Raw genomic sequence first — 17,864 nt, forward strand, 5'->3', positions numbered from 1 at the left:
GGGAGTAGAATACAGCTCCTGTGTCACAAGCTTAAGCACACAGATATTATAGCTTATTTACTTATACATAAATCTCTGTTCTTCCTTTACCTCAGGAAACCTTGGGTTGGCTTTATTTAATGCATGTGAACATGCATTAACAGCATGAGCAAGCTCCTGCTCCAAGAGGCCATGTATTTTTGCTGCTTCACAGATTCTACAAAAACATAAAAAAAGAGAAAAATATTTCTTACCTCCTTTACAGAATAATTCTTCCGAGTACACAACATTATCAGATGAGAAAATATACAAAGATGTTTCACAAAACGCTTTTAACAAATACAGTCCTTTATAATAAAAGTTGAAATACAAGTATCTCTTCAAGCAATACAGCACCTCATATAAATGATATCCATAACACAGAAGATTTATTCTGCTATGAAATACTGAGACACATTTATTTGTCTTAGAACACAAATGCTATCCAAAAATTGTACCAAAAATGTTGGGGCTATTAATTCAAATAAACTATAGAGGAAAACCCTAGCACATTAGGATAAATTGAAGTTATCTTAAAAACCATTACACCTATTTCACAAGGCATATCCTTCAGATGTGAGGTTAAAATTGGCTGCAGTCATTTGAGATTATGGGAGGTCCAGCTGTAATTAGAACCTCAGGACCATCTCTAGAACAGTAAAGTTTTTAAGCTGTCTTGGCTAAACTTCACTTTGGGTAATTTATAACCTAAATTATTCTTCTACATCTACTTAAGTCAACAGTACAGTATAAAAAGAATATGTAGTTCATCAACTCCTTTCTTATATTATCAACACAACTCAACAGATACTCCAAGAATTGATTTTGATGCGTAAGATAATTTGTTATCATGATGAACTGAGTAGCAGCTTTATAAAATGTTCTGATTTTTAAAAAATCCTTTTCTTAAAAAAATCTAGGTTTTTTTTTCTGTGAGAATTGAAGTGCCTTCTTTACTAAAATACTTGCATTTCAGGAAGAAAGTAGTTCTTGAAAATAAGAAGGCTGTGGGATCAATTTTATACCATCAGCTGACTATCATCTCAACCCATATAAATTACTGAAGTGTCCAGGGGCAGAGAGATGAGGATTTTGAGCATTAGGAATGAAACAGAAAGCTGCAATAACAACGAATGAGTGGATGAATGCAAAAAGGTATGAAGATTTTACCTGGCAATTTGGACTCCTTGAATGTCAGTATCTTAACTGCTTACTTGTACAATATTTTAAGAAAACTTTCCAGTTTATTGAAAAGTGCTCATCTTTTTTGAAATTGTGAGTAACGAGGCTTTAAGGAGAAATAAGGTCAGGAGAAGTTAAGGTCAGGTGGATACATCCACACTGTTGACTTCTAAAGTTGACTTCTAAGGGCTTTTTTTCAATAAATATATTTTTGCTTTTGCATAAAATAAGACGTTTCAATCAAAAGCCTCTCTGCAAAGAAGCTTTCCAGTTTTCCATTTCCACTGCTCCTTCAGAAAGTCAGTTTTCACAAGGAAAAAAAATAGAAAACACACAAAAATAAAATTACAGAAATACATAAGAAAACCATACATAAACAAGTTGAGCCTTAAAAATAAAATAAAATTTTAAAAATAAAATAATTCATAGAGTAGCAACTAAACATTAATAAAAAAACAGGGAAAATATACAATTCTAAGTCTATGTATGTATGCATTTGCATGAATAATTCAGTCTTGGTGTCTAGGTTGCCAATCCAAAGTTATTAATTTTACTGTACCTAGTAATAAGTTCTTCTGCAGCTTGTGAGCACAGCTGGATCTGTGCAACTTCTTCTTCTGTAGCCAACTCAACAGCCTGCTGAGGGTACAAGGGAGATCGAATGACAGGTTTACAGGAATCATACTTCTGTTTGTCTTCCCAAGACTTCAGGGTGTTTTCAAAGGCCTAATCAAAATGAATTATACATTCAGTTCACAGCACTTGGAGTATTCTTACTTATTTTAAAATCTAATTTTATATACAATTTAATTTCTATAGTATTTTAATTAAAATTAATTGAACAAATAATTTTTAATTTAATTTTGATTTTTTATAAATAATACAAGCTCTATAAATAATGTCATTACATTCAATTTTTTTAAAACTTAGTATAGAGAATAAGTCACTTCTGAGTCACTTGTCTCTCTCCCTCCTTTACCCTCATTTAGCATCTTTCAAAACAATAAGAACACAAAGACAGTGATAATACAAGCATGGATAGTAAGATTCAAACCTAAAAAATGGTGGAAAACAGTAACAAATTTACTAAAATATCATTCAAATGCCATTAACTGCACCCTAAATTCACCATCCAGTTAGGGGGAGTTACACATTTCACACAGTAATCCTAGAGAAGCACGAACTCTACAGTGGCTTTGTCACTAGGTTCTGCTTGTGTCTCTTCTGACTGAGACGGGGTCGTGGGGGAGAGGGAGGATTAGTAGAACAGAGAGAGACAGGAGAGAAATCTGCAGAAAGTTATTATGAAAAATGGACATCAATGTAGAACTTTTTGCTATTTATGCAACTGTGCTAGAACTTCCAGTATGTGATTGTGTATAATACACCTAGAGAAGAAGAAGAAGGAGAAGAAGAAAAAAAAGAAAGAAAGAAAGAAGGAAAGAAAGAAAGAAAGAAAGAAGGAAAGAAAGACAGAATGAATAAAAGAAAGAAAGAAAGAAAGAAAGAAAGAAAGAAAGAAAGAAAGAAAGAGAGAGAGAGAGAAAGATAAAGAAAGAGAGAAAGAGAGAAAGAGAGAAAGAGAAAGAGAGAAAGAGAGAAAGAGAGAAAGAGAGAAAGAGAGAAAGAAAGAAAGAAAGAAAGAAAAGAAAGAAAGAAAGAAAGAAAGAAAGAAAGAAAGAAAGAAAGAAAGAAAGAAAGAAAGAAAGAAAGAAAGAAAGAAAGAAAGAAAGAAAAAGAAAGGAAGGAAGGAAGAAAAAGAAAGAAAGGAAAGAAAGGAAGGAAGGAAGGAAGGAAGGAAGGAAGGAAGGAAGGAAGAGAAAGAAAGAAGAAAGAAAGAAAGAAAGAAAGAAAGAAAGAAAGAAAGAAAGAAAGAAAGAAAGAGAAAGAAAGAAAAAGGAAAAAGAAAGAAAAAGAAAGAAAAAAGAAAGAAAAAGGAAGAAAAAGAAAAAAAAGAAAAAAAAGAAAGAAAGGAGAAAGAAAGAAAGAAAATAGAGAGAGGAAGGAAGGCAGGAAGGAAGGAAGGAAGGAAGGGAGGAAGGGAGAATATTTGTGGTGGTACATCCCCACACCCATTCTTCTTCTTACTATATGTTAATAAGAATACAGGAATAGCACTAATAAAACTGATAAAAGCTAACAAAGAGCTGTGTCACTTATACAAAAGAACAATTGTCTATCCAGCTTATTACAGAAATTATGCAACTGCAAGAAATCATATAAGTTATATAGATAGTTATAAAACATTTTTATAAGCACTGTTTAGTTCATGTTATAACTGAATCAAATTATTACAGAAACAATGTTAGTAACTATCTCATAACACTTTCTGCAACATACTCTGTCTCGTGTTAGCATCTGAGCTCTGTTTTTATGTATGATCTTAATCACTCCCGGGGGCTGGATCCATGCCTCTCCATCGACTTGCACTGGAACCCCTTCATCACCAAGTATGGTGATCTTTACTGACCGACACTGGAAAAGAACAAACACATTATTTTACAGAGCAATAAATACTAATGAAACTGACGGGCCACCTGAAATATGTTTATTAGTAGGAGTTGTGGCTTCCCTCCAGGTTTGTCTCAAGGATGAAGCACTTTTATGCTTCATTCATCATTGAAGACAATTTGTTACCCGCTAAAATTAAAACAATGTCAGGGCTTTATTAATGCATAGGGTGGTGGTCATCAAGAGTACCGCTGCTTACCAGCATCCCAAACTGCTGCCAACCACGTTGTGTACTTTCAAGTAAGAAACAAACCTGAGCTATCCTGTGGTGCTGCAGTTTGATGACTCTTGAAACTGCCATCTGCATGCTGCCAAATACCGCAACAACTTCTAAGATTTTATCATCAAACGATGGAGCCCCAAATATCTGAAAGGAAAATATTCCATTTTTGATGATAAATGTAGTGCTTAGATTGCATGCTCAATGAAGTACAGATTCATTTACAGATTTGTTTTTTTAAATTTTAAACATTTAAATGCTCTAACTTATTTACTGTAGAATAACTACACTGTCTCTCAAAAGTCGTAGGAGTGAGATACCGTAGACAATAGGCAAATATTATTTTAAAACAGCAATGGTAATAGCATCTCAAATATCTGAATGATGAGGCATATCGTTATATAGGAAGGATGGCATGTTTCAGCATGCAGACTAAGAAATGTTTTTCAAGGCAAGATGAAAGGGCAATTCAAATCTCTGCTTGTTAATATACTTAGTATCTAAGAGGTTCTTGAAGTTAAGAGGAATAATGGTGGTTTTCTTCTCAGAAGTGCATATCTTTTTATATTCTGAATTCTCTGGAAACCAACATCCGAGTCCATGCTTGGCTTTGTTAAACACGGCTTTCATACTGAAGAGGAGCTTGTTTGCACTGTATACAATTATCCGCTGTAAATATGAAAAATGCTTCTGTATGGAACAAACGTCCTGACATCCAGCCAAGACGCTGAATTTCCATGAGCTTAAACAAAGCACACGAAGTCTCATGTGTGCCATTGCCACGTGGTGTCCTGCAGGGGAATTCAGCCATGCCACAGGACAAGTCTTAGGCTGGAGTTCAACTGGGTCTGGCAGGAGATACCACACTAAGGTCACTTGAAGCTTGACCATTTCATCCAGATATGCAATAGGGAGCAATGAGGGAGAAAAACCAGCAGGAGAAATCACTCCAGTAAGAGTTTATTGGGTAGAGAGATCACCTCTCTGAGTGGTACTCAGTTGGCACCATGGGCAGAGCAAGCTGCATCAGAGGCACCTGAGAGAGGATTTCCTGGAGGTGAAGAATAAGAGGGTGCAGATCCAGGACTGTGTAATCCAGATAGTGTCTGCAGCAATGGCTCAGGGAGGGAGAGGATGGGGAACAGGGTCAGGGACTTTGGTCCCTGCTGCCCAGCAGGCCAGCAGGAGCCTTCACCCCAGTGCAGCGAGCGGTGGCTTTGGCCAGGAGGCTGAGGAGGCTTCTCAGGGAAAGGGCTGCCCAGCACAGTTGCCATAGTTTAGTGCCCCATCCAGGTGGCACTTCGCTTCAGAGCACTGCAGGATTGCACAGAAATGTCCTGAGCAGATGAGCGTCAAAGAATGGAAGTCCAATTTTACTGGGTCTAGACTGTTTTGAAGCAAAAGGTTTCTCCATCTGATTTTTTCCTATTTCCATGGAAATTTTTCTGTTTTTCACATGGGGATGTGAATGTCTTGAAAAAAGCAAAGAGGGCGATTTTGTTATTCCAAGGCAAAAAGTATGGAGAGTCCTTGATCCAGCTTTAACAAGTATAACTGACATCTACAGGGCCAGTTCTGCATGGGTTAAGAAAAAGTAGTTGTAAAATTTCATTTATTTTGTGCTTCGATTTTAGCAAAAGGATGGGCAACCACAACCCAGTCTGCTGTGTCTCTCCACCAGTAAAACATATCTGTACTGAAAACCAATCATACCTTTTTTTTTTTTTAATAAAGGCAAACAATTATCTACAGATCAACGTTCAAGAAACATTTCCCTCCTTTCCTGTTGCACGTTGTGTTTCCAGCCCGTCTTCTGGACATGAAAAAAGCATGCCTAAACAAGACCTGCTCAAGTCGGTCGGTGTGCGGCTGCCCTGCTTGGCGTACCAATAATGTTTCAGGAATATTTGCAGCTGTCAAGGCAACATCTTTTTTGTATCCAGATAAGCAGAACCAGCAGCACTTCAGACCACCACCACCACCTCTGATGATCAGTCACTCAAGACTGCACCAAAGCAGTGAATTGTGCTCCTAACTCTGTCCACAACAAACATGTCACTTTGCTGGCACACCTGATCACCAGAAGACTAAGAATATCAGAAAAACTGCTCCAAGACACACACATTTGCTCTATACCGGTATGACAGCTAGGACAGATCTTCTCTCTCAGTGAGGCAGTCCAGGGAGAAAATGAAACTCCTGAACATGAGCTGAGCAGACGTTAGAGATGCTTTCAAGTTATGAATATGAACATGGACTATATAAAAACTTTAGCTATCCATAGCCAAATATAAACACAACTGCCATCCTCTGACATATACCAAAAATAAGAACAGACACTGAAACATGTTTAAATATTTTTTGTGACTTTTATAGGGTGGGGGGTGTGTGTGTATATATATATGTAAATAAGCAAAGGATAGTAACTCACAAGAAACCAAAAGCATTTTGGAAAAAAAAGTCCTGGATTGTCTACATTAGAATCACAAGCTAATTTGCAACTACAGTTTTAGATGATTCAGACCTCACACACACTAAATCAGGACATGCAGAATTAGGATAATGTGCTAGGAATTACAATTGTTGCACTGTGCGTGAAATGGATGGCAGCAGTAAGACTGCTCCAAGTTGTAAGACATTTAGATATCTGAGTAGTGTAACATTTCTTAGGAGATGTGAGGAAAAAGGGAAAAAAGGTATCCTAAAATATTTTAGAAGCTTATTGAAAGTAATATTTAAAAACCAGATTACTACCCCCACTAAATTATAAGTCACTAAATGCATCAGTCCTCATTTTTTCAATCACCATCCCTTAGTCCAAAGCTGCTTGAAGAACAGGAGGAAAATTCAGGTATAAACTGTGAGTGATTATCCTTGTCTACCTTGTTGATTGTTAGAATATAGCAAACAGAGGAATCTATGCTTTGAGAAACCTTATTTACAGGAGTTTGTAAAACAATATAGAGAGAAACTATTCGCGTCTCTGTTTATAAAACTAATTTCTAAAAATACTACCTCATAGAGACATTTTTAAAAAAAATAATTAAGCCTTATTATGAACATTTTGCTGGAATGGACACACAGAAGGCAACAGAGAGTGAAAAATCATGCGATATATTTTCAATAAAAAAATCAAATACAAGACAAGACAGTTTAAACTCAAACAGCCTCCCTGAAAAAGAGTTGCTGTCCAAACTATACGCTACTACTACTAAAATTAAATGAGAAGAACAGTTCATAATATTTATTGCTGGTTTCACCCAGAAGGTTACTTCTCTTTAATGATGATACTCACATCATCTTCTTTGGTTCCACCCCAGAAATTAGTCCCACCAGCATAGCTGGGAATGTTTAGCACAGCTATGCCCTGCAGACTTGGAAGGGGGATGTACTGTCCGTCACACTGTAATGGATAAAAGTTCATTCAGTGTATAAATAACGTGATAAAAGTAATCAGCCATTTTTAACACATGAAGATTCAACAGAGCTGGCAGGGGAGGATGGAGTCATTAATAGGTTGACACAAGCCTATTCCATCCATGCTGTGAAGCAGCTCTAATACAAACCTCCTCTTCCCAATCTTAGCACCAATTTTTGCAGAGCTGAAAAAACCACTAGTATCTGCAGCAGAGGTGTTCCATGACTCTTCAAAGAAAGAGTTTCACAATTTCACATTAATTAAGTCTATTAAGCAGGGGAGGGGGGCGCAAAAAAATCCAAGAATGTTTCTGGCATAGCCACAAACATGTAGTTAAATCTATGTGTTGTTAGCATTTGTATACTTGCCTTCCTGTAAAAATAACACTCTCCTCCCAAAAGTGCAAGCAAATCTAGGAATGACCCCACAGTTGTTACCCTGGCCGTGGCTAGGAGTTGTTGATTTTGCAGGTAAGAGGACGCTCCTATGACCGATCATTTATTCTCTCTCTCTTACCTCTTTATCCTCCAAAACCCATAAGCAACCCCAAGTCCTACTCAACACAATCATGGGATAACATAGGTCAATCTCACTATACTTATGGCCAAGAGTAAATTTACAGACTTCAGTGAAATCACTCTTGACTTACAGCAGTACAACTGCCTGCAGAGGTGAGCCCAATGATCTCAAATCATTCAACTGGGAGTCAAAAGTGCAGTCCTGCAGCAGTGCCACAAGCATTGATTTGAAGCAAGTTGGAAATATAAGGTCACAAATGCTAGATTCAGGTGTCACTTTGGGGATCACGAATTTGCAGGTAAAGTTGCCTTTAAAGAAGATTGCTACATTACCGCAAGTTACCAGTCCCACAGAAGGATCTTAAAATTATACAAATGAAATAAAAATCCTCAGGAAATAAGGACAAAATCTGTAGCAATTTTATCAAGAAGAGAAAGAGATGCAAAATTATTTCCAGAATGTGCTTAGTGCTCTCTTTTTATGATTAATCTCAGCAACAAGACAGAATTTAACATTTTAATCAAAGTGTGACAGTATCCAAAGTATGCCGTGATATTAATAGTTGCTGCACAGCCATTTGTATTATAGTAGAGGTCTGCCTCCAACTCCTGAAATTGATATTTTTAATTTTCCAATGCCGAGCACCTCATCACACATTAGCATAAGGCTAATATTATGCAAGGCAATACTAAATATGAAATTTCTACTTGCTGGTTTACTTCCAGAAATATTCAAAAATAATTATGGAAAGGTCAGGTTTGAATGCCTTATTGAATCTTATTTGAATCTTATTCAAAAGATCCTTAAATTAGAATTCTATCTGCAGCATACATAATGTTCTTTCCTGTCATTATATTCACTAACTACTGCATAATTCCTTGATAATTACTCAATCTTTAGATAACAGCAATCTGCCGCTACCAGACAAAATCTGCCTTAATCTCAGAGGAGTGAGAAAGAGTTCCAGTAACTTAAAATTATTCTTTCAACTTAACAAGCTATCTTCATATAAATATCATGAACTTCCATATGAAATGGTTATCATGAAGTAAAAAGAGAAATTCTGTATGTTCTTGGTCAAAATCCAATAAATAAATAAAATACTTAAATAAAAATATTTAAGTACTGACATTTTACTCCAAAAAACACCTGGGGAATCACCTCTTGCATAGCATATCTTTACACAGTGCCTTTGAGGTCAGCTTGGGTTGACATAAGAACTCTAAAAGGTTTCAAGAGGAAGCCCAAATTCTTCACTACAGACTGCGGAAGCAAAAATACTCATTCTGCTCATAAATAAAATTTACCTCAAGTTGAACTTTTTGTTCTAAGTTCTTGTATGTTCTCTGCAGTAGCTCTTTTGTGCCAAGAACTCCATACCACATCATATTTTTCGTCCGACTTCTGAAAACAGGTAAAATAAGATTCACATATTGAAATACACACATTATTATGTATTTGTAGGATGAGAAAAAGTTAAGAAATACAAATAAAGAGATAAGGAAAAGAAAATAATGTATATATTGGCTTTGTTACTGACATAATATATCTTGGCTTTGTTACTGACAATTATATTACCTGCACTTTTCAGGGTGCTCTTCTCGCTTGTTATTAAATTCTAGTGAAATTTTTGCATCTAATCCAATTCCAAAGTAGTTGTTCATGACACATTTTTCTGAATATCCCTCCCTGTTGGAAGAAAAGAGATCATTAGGTGTACATTTGTACAGTACCTGGACACACAGAGCTTTGACCAAGATTGTGGTTGGTCTCAGAACAGATACATCAACCAAGAGACGTCAGGAGATGTTTCCTCTGAATCTCCCTGGGGAAACCCAACAGCAGTCAAAGAGACAGATGGGCTGCTAGCTCCTTTGCAAGTGCAAGTTACTTCCCGTAGGTCAAAGGAGAAACTGTAACACACCCCTATCCTAGCACTAGCTCCACCATACCCAAAATTAACAGTGGAATACAAGGACAGAGCTGCCCCGGGCACAGCTCTGAGACAGCAGCACCACACCGGGCTGAGCACCTGTCCTGGTTTCAGCTGGGATAGAGTTAAGTTTCTTCTTAGTAGCTGGTAGAGCGCTGTGTTTTGGATTTAGTATGAGAATAATGTTGATAACACACTGATGTTTTAGTTGTTGCTAAGTAGTGCTTGCACCAGTCAAGGGCTTTTCAGCTTCCCATGCTTGGCCAGCTGCACAAGAAGCTGAGAGCGAGCACAGCCAGGACAGCTGACCCAGACTGGCCAAAGGGCTGTTCCATACCATATGATGTCATGCTCAGTATGTAAAGCTGGGGGAAGAAGAAGGAAGGGGAGGACGTTTGGAGTGATGGCGTTTGTCTTCCCAAGTAACCGTTACGCGTGATGGAGCCCTGCTTTCCTGGAGATGGCTGAACACCTGCCTGCCGATGGGAAGTACTGAATGAATTCCTTGCTTTGCTTTGCTTGTGCGCGCGGCTTTTGCTTTATCTATGAAACTGTCTTTATCGCAACCCACGAGTTCTCTCACTTTTACCCTTCTGACTCTCTCCCCCATCCCACCGCGGGGGGAGTGAGCGAGCAGCTGTGTGGTGCTTAGTTGCTGGCTGGGGTTAAACCACGACACATCCAGGCTGCGTTTAGGCACGCTGGTGCTAGATATCTGGTTGATGCTGCTAGCACACCAGGGCTTTGTTTTAAGGAAGCTGTGGCCCGCAACTCAGATACTATCCATAAGTCTCTGCCAATGCTACAACCAGTTCTGGGAAGCAGGGACAGCTTAGGACACAAAATTTCCGCTTCATTGCTCCAGTCCTTAGGGGGACACTTCTTCCTCCACTACGAAGTGCCCAGACCTGCTTCAACACCTTGCTGGTGGCTGAACTTGTGTTCAGACCAGCGGTTCAGGCAGGAAAACCCAGCTCTGAAGGACTGCTGGCCTCCTCCTCTCAGACCCAGTGGGCAAGGGGTAAGTGAGCAAACGTCTCCTATTATTTCTGCTGCTGCAAGACAATTCTGCACTACTCATGACTAAAATGGCACAATCCAACCTGGTTTTAGACCTTGCAGTCTACTGCCAAATGTCAGCAAAACAGAATTTCAAAATGAAAAAAAAGATTACAAAAAAGTAAAAAAAAAAAAAAGTTTAAGAAAAGCAAACTAAAGCAAAACAGTAAATTTGGAAAAAAAATAATTCTTACAGTGAATCTGGATCCGGGTCAATAAAGGGCGTAGCACCAAATGGATCGATGTTTGCTAGCAACATTTTGCTAATAATTGAACTTCCTGCAATAGAAGCAGCTAGACCAGCCCTCAAACCTGATTTAAAAAAACAGGAAAAAAAAAGAAATAACCAATTTGTATTTGATAAACAGAGAAACATATATTGTCATAATATAAGACACATACTGAGAGACAAAATATTCATTAAATCTGTATAGGCAATGATTGTGTTTCTATCTCAGTTTTTACCTATATTCATTATCTTTTCAGGTCTCTGGCTCTCTTGAGCAGAAAGGCAGCTATGCTGCGGTGCGGTGGCTGAATCTTCAGGTACCACCATTGAGAAAGACAAAAAAACAAAAGAAAATTCAGGATTTCAGGCCAACATTTACCAGCTGGCATAGTAACCAAATGGGTGACGTACCATCCAAAAAGACTACTAGAGCTTTTTATTTAGTTTAATCTTCACCTCCAAACTGTCCATGATTTTCTTTTGGTCCTTTCTTTTGGAAATATTCCTAAGGAATATCCTCACCTTTTTACTACTGGAAGAGTCATAGTTTAACTTAACTTGTGGAAAGGTCACAGCCTTGACATGCCTTCCTTAACTAATGTCGAAGTCACTCTACAAAACACTGTGTAATGCATGTAAACAAAGAAAAGTACTTTCTAAAAGCTTTCACTTAAATTGACCTAAAGAAAAATGTAAGCTCACTTCCATTATCTTTTAACTATACTAATGAAGTTAATTAAAACAGTGTTTTACTGGTGCCCCCTAGTATTAATTGTATTTGGATAAGAACAGATGTTTTTTTCAACTGTTTTTACTGCACCGCAGCTTCATGTAGTTTCAATTACCTGTTTCCTAAGAGGTATCTACAGATACTTCTTATTCAGAGGGGTGGACTTTACACGGCTCTGTCCCTCAGCCCCTTCATAGCCTCCACTGACTAGGATGAGTGATAGAAGGACTTGGGGGTACACGCGGATGAAAAATTGGACATGACCTGTCAATGTGTGCTCGCAGCCCAGAAAGCCAACCGTATTCTGGGCTGCATCAAAAGAAGCATGGCCAGCAGGTCGAGGGAAGTGACTCTCCCCTTCTACTCTGTTCTGGTGAGACCCCCACCTGGAGTACTGCATCCAGCTCTGGGGCCCTCAGCACAGGAAAGACATGGACCTGTTGGAGTGGGTCCAGAGGAGGGACATGAAAATGATCAGAGGGCTGGAACACCTCTGCTATGAAGAAAGGCTGAAAGAGTTGGGGTTGTTCAGCCTGGAGAATAGAAGGCTCTGGGGAGACCTTATTGTGGCCTTTCAAAATATAGAGGGGGCTTATAAGAAAGACTGAGAGACTTTTCACCATGGCCTGTAGTGACAAGGGGCAACGGTTTTAAACTGGAAGAAGTTTAGAGGTTTAGACTGGACATAAGGAAGAAATTTTTTGTGATGAGCAACCTGAGCTAGTGACAGATGTCCACGCACATGGCAGAGGGCTGGACTAGATGATCTTTAGAGGGCCCTTCCAACTCAAACCACTCTGAGATTCTATGATTCTAAGATCCTGAATTTCATTTTTCATCCTCCAGAATCAAACGCAACACTTGTGCTACATCTGGTGTTGTGCCAAACGATCAGGAATCTTCTACATTATTTTGCATTTCCTACTATATGATACAACACAAAGATGTGTATGTTGGTTCAAACAAATTCAGAGCTCCTGGCATGAAGTAAAAATCATTATTTGACAGCAAGCAGGGGAACAGAAGGCAATATTAAAGTAGTGTAAGGAACAGCAGATTTCAAAATCATAATTACCTGGGCAGATAATCCTAGTGTTAAGCACTGGGAGGTTTTCCTTGCTTGCAGCCAAGGCTGGAGCAGAGAAAGAGCCTGTCTGAGAATGGATACCTCGGCTTGTACGTCGATCTGGAGATCTTGGTGCAGTTTTAACTGTGCAGAAGAAATAAAAGTAAGAGCACTAATTAGACCTATTATGACATTATCAAATACATAGTTTTTACAGCCTTGAAAATATTTCAAAATCATTAATTTAATCTGTTACCATTCCGTGACAAATGTCCTTCCCCCTCACACCAGTTTTTCTTCTAAATACAGGCAAGAAAACTCAGAAACAGATCAAGTGACAAGCACAAATTAAAATGAACAAATGTACATGGCATTCAATGTGACGAGTTCCCAACTTATGCTTCAAGCTACTAGCAAAATTTGAATGATATCTACCTTAAAATGCAGTAAGTATTTAATGCTCCAGTAAGCTTCTGATAAACATGTTAATGAAGTAATACGAATTTAAACTTAAATTCAATGTATATTTACTTATAAATATACCTATATTATATAGTTCATTATTATTTATAACAATTTTAATATAGATAGCTATTCTAACCCATAGGCCATGGAAGTACCTATTTGACAGCCATGCTATTTGCTTCAAGCAGCTAAAATAGACCCCCTGCCTGCTTCAGGTTACTGAAGACCTCAGACAAAACTCTGACATCTTTATCTACAGCCGACCTGAAAACTGCAAGGGAAGGGAAAGTCATGTTCAGACATTCTTGTCTTCTGCAGTTAGAGAGATCATAGGGGACATCAGTTTACCATCATCTTTCCATTTTCACAAAAAAAACAGCAATCCCCAAAATAATTGAAATAACTTATTTGTTAAAATTGTCCAGAAGATGGATCAATAAAAGCTTGTGACAGATAGCAAAGTTTGGTAGCTGACCAAATTGATGGTGGTAAAGGCAGTTAATGGCTCAGGAAAAAGAAGGAGAAAAAAATCAAGGGGAAAGAGATGTTCACAAAGAGGAACTGGTAGCTCAGTGAGGCCAGTTATCCCTGGGGCTGCCCCTGGAGGTGATGAAGAAGGATAGGCTTTTCAGAGGGCACACCTCAGGTGCTGTAATTTACTTTCCTGGCAGAACTTGTTTCATGCAGATTGAGAGAATGTGCCAGTGCCTGCTTTAGCCTGGGGAAGTTAATCTTTGTGACATTCAGCCCCATCAGACATCGCCAGAAACTGGTGCCCCAGGGAAGAAAGTTTGGGTATTACCGAATGCTTTGCTATAGCATTTCCATGTGCATGTAGAAAGCTTTTGCACACCAGATGATCATAGACATTTCTTGGCTACCTCTGCTCCAAATTATCTCACATGTCAGAACTACTTCAGCTTAGGACAACTTCAACCTTGACCATCTGAAGAAGCTCAGAACAAAAAATGAAAAGATTTCAAAGTGAGCTGATATATTCCTCTCAAAACCTGAAAACTAATTCAGCAAAAATAGAATGATTAGGACTAGCACCAAGAAAGCAGAAGAAAAACGCCACCAGGAATGTGGTGGGAAGGATAAAATATACCCTTTTTTGTGGCAAGAGGGGGACAGATCAGTTCACATCAATCATGATAACTCAGCTTGAGAGTAACGTGGGTGTACTGTATGAAGACATTAACGGAAAGAAAATGCAGAGTGGGAAAATCTAGAGACAAAGATAATAACAAGAACCAGGGTTTAGAAATTGTGTTCAAATCAATTCAGGCAAGGATTTGGGCATTCACTTTTTTTTCAGTGTTTATAATCTAGCATGGAACAGTCAATGAAATGGCAAATTCTTCACCCTCTTGTATCCCAGGAATATGATTACACACCTTCCTGGGTGACTTGCTTAAGTCAAACAGAAATTATTAGATGCAGGACAGGGATAAGTGGGTGAAATTTTCTGGACTGTTTTATATGAAAGGTCTGACCAAGTGGTCTGACTTTAACATCTGTATAACAGCCTTAGCAATTATCACAAAATGCTATAGTATTTCATGATAACAATACAACACAATGATTTGTATCTGTGCATGACAAAACACTGTAATAGGAAGTTTAAAAATGAAAAGAAATCAAAACTGCAAGTGATATCTAACAAGAGTTATTAAATATTTAGATGAAGGTAATTAACATATGGAAAAATACTGTCTTCATCAAATGACCAGAAGGATCCTTGGAAGGTAAAATATAATATTCAGAACAAAATTAACATTTATTTTTCATAATGCTACTGAAAAATTCACAATGCTATTCACACAGTCTGTTCTCTCTGTACTTGGGAACAAGGCAGTTACATTAAATAGGAAAATCAACAGAGCAGCTGCTCTTTATTTGACAGATGAGACTCATGGGGATAACTGCAATAAAGATAAACTTTTACTGTTCATGCTCTGATAAAAACATCAGAGCCTTAGTGAATAAAACTGATGTTTCATTGCAGATAATTGAATTCATGTTTCATGCTTTGTCCCTAAACACCTATCTTCCACTGACAGCATTAATATGCACTCTATTTCACACATATCAGATGTATGAAGAATAATACAGCTCCCCAATAAACACAGAAATTGTATCACCCAGAAACAAGGGGTTTATATATATTTCTACATGGATATACGTATGTGCATATTTTTATTATATATATTTATGGCAGTAGGATTGGGTCATCTGTAGGGCCAGCATCCTCTATGAGCTACTATTGAAACTGGACAACCAACAAGCATTGATTCCTATAATCAATGGAAAAGGAAAGGGGCCAATGAAGAGACAATCACTGGACAAAGTCTGAAATCCATTCCTGGAGAAAAGGAAATGTGAGATTCTGAATCAACAGAAGCCCCAAGAGACTAACGTCGTATTTCGAAGGTAGGAGCTACTGACACAGGCACCAGCTTCAGAGCAGACCCTCGTGAGGCCAACACCTTTTGAGGATGTTGGTGTGGGTTAGGGTAACAGAAGCAGATGCAAATCCCAAAAAACTTTGCTCATTTTGCCACAGTAAGTTGCTCACCAAATATCTAGAGAATGGCTTTTGCTGTCCACCAGCTACCACTGTTTCTCCATGACCTCACCTGCAGTGCATCACTGTCCACTTTGGTAATATGGCAAAAACTGAAATTTCCACCTATAGTAAGAAGCAGCCTTCCTAAAATTACTACACAGCTTGAGACTCTTGAACAACCCTGGCACATGAACTACCAGTCAACACAAAATGCAGTATTGACATTTGTGATGGAAAATGTCCAAACACGACCTCCGGCTGGATTGGCTTGGTGACAAAACCAAGCAAGGGAGGAGGTAAGCGAGGGTCTCTTATAGACAAATTGTCCTTCTTTCTTCCACTGCAGCCACTCACTGGCAGACTTCAAAAAGGGCACACAAAGGAGAAATTTTACCCTATCATTTGAATGTGGGAATTAGTACTATGCTATCTCAGGAGATGGCTATTCCTAAATATCATTTTATGCACAATAACCAAACTCTGAATAGCCAAAAGGAAAGCTTAGTGACAAAATGGGCTATTACTTTATGAAAATGCTACCTTCCAAGCAAGTTGTTTTAAACTCAGATCACTCAATATTCTGATTGCTTTGTACAGCTCTTGATACAGACAATACAACTGGGTTCTTTCTGTTGCATTTGAAAACCCAGCATGGGCTACCCACGCTGTCTTCCTTTTTTTGGAGAGTAACCTGCGAGCCCCACAGCGAGGACAGAACGATGGTCCTACAGGAAAGTGGGAGCACTCAGACAGGAGCAGCTGATAAAGTCCATCCAACCAAGGACGGAGCAGGTAGGGGGCTCTACACCTTGGAAAGCAAGAGCAGCTTGGTATAGTGGCCTGCTATATGGCTTGCTATACAGCAGCCAATAACTGCAAGGAACTAGCTGGACTAATGACCTGTATTTGGGACAACAATGCAAGAATTTTTTCATGGGAAGGAGCCCTAGGATACCGAAAGCTTTTCTTCAAATTTCTGCTCTGGATTAGACATATAGAGGGGGTGACTTAGTACTGCCACTTCTCAGGAGGCTTCCGTGCTCTGGTTTTCATTATATTCTTTCCTGCTTTACGCTGTTCCACTTCATATAAAAGACTTAAATTTCATTCTCTCGGTTCCAGTAACTGTCTCAAGGTAAGTTCCCAGCTGAGACATCAGAGTTTCATTGTCAATACAATTAATAAATACGTCTGTTTCACACAATTTGGAACGCCTTCAACAGAAATGACTGACAGAAATTCCTCTAATGTACCCTAAAATGCCTACAAGCGAGACATGCTGTTGCCACCGTTACCCAGGCTCTAGTCCCTGCTCAGGTTCACATAGAAAGGTGAGTGTAAACACTGGATTAAATGCAGGCACTTCTCTCCTCAACAAATACCTTCTAAGCTTTGTAAATCCATTCCAAAAGACTGCTCATCTTACCTCCCACATTTTTCCCCCAGCTTTTATTTGTCCAAATCTATTAAAATTTGTGACTAGTTTCCAGTGAAACAGCATGCTAGTGTTTTTAATTTTGGAGCCAACTATGCTCCATAATGCAACTTTAAAAAGACTGCATAATTTTAAATTATTTTATTCCTAATTTACTCACTTGATGGGGACTCAAGTTCCTTTGTATCCTCCTCTTTTTCCTCTTCTTTGGATTCATCTAATTCCTTGCTATATTCTACTGGGGACTGGTTCACTTGTTCTTCACTATGAGCATTCTGCTCATCCACAACTGTTTATTAAGAAAAGACAGAAAGTTTCAAGATATTTAACGAAAATTTGCAAAAATGGAAAATTAGCTTCCTTTTTTCTGTAGCTTTATCTTTCAGTTTAAAAATATTAACAAAAGATTTCTATTGCCAATTCAGTGAAAAAGTCTAGCAATCCTTTGCCCATTGATAAGAGATTTACTGCCAGAAACGTTCATTTTTTGGAGAATAATAGTTACAAAAG

General features: G+C 38.3%; 1 protein-coding gene across 2 annotated transcripts in view; it reads right to left on the minus strand.

Annotated features, from left to right (window-relative positions):
• Nucleotides 1–17,864, minus strand: part of DGKH (diacylglycerol kinase eta) — a gene marked incomplete at both ends in the record, with an annotated part of 163,612 nt that overhangs the window by 13,539 nt on the left and 132,209 nt on the right. For both annotated transcript variants that reach the window (XM_082304376.1, XM_082304377.1), the window contains 10 exons: nt 91–196; nt 1,760–1,926; nt 3,541–3,675; nt 3,965–4,078; nt 7,227–7,334; nt 9,176–9,272; nt 9,447–9,557; nt 11,055–11,172; nt 12,895–13,029; nt 17,515–17,643. In XM_082304376.1, coding sequence (XP_082160502.1) covers nt 91–196; nt 1,760–1,926; nt 3,541–3,675; nt 3,965–4,078; nt 7,227–7,334; nt 9,176–9,272; nt 9,447–9,557; nt 11,055–11,172; nt 12,895–13,029; nt 17,515–17,643 — 1,220 coding nt within the window. The remainder of the gene's footprint in view (nt 1–90; nt 197–1,759; nt 1,927–3,540; nt 3,676–3,964; nt 4,079–7,226; nt 7,335–9,175; nt 9,273–9,446; nt 9,558–11,054; nt 11,173–12,894; nt 13,030–17,514; nt 17,644–17,864) is intronic.

The sequence above is a fragment of the Platalea leucorodia genome, assembly GCF_965183815.1.
Source record: "Platalea leucorodia genome assembly, chromosome: 2".
NCBI classification, from domain to species: Eukaryota; Metazoa; Chordata; class Aves; order Pelecaniformes; family Threskiornithidae; genus Platalea; species Platalea leucorodia.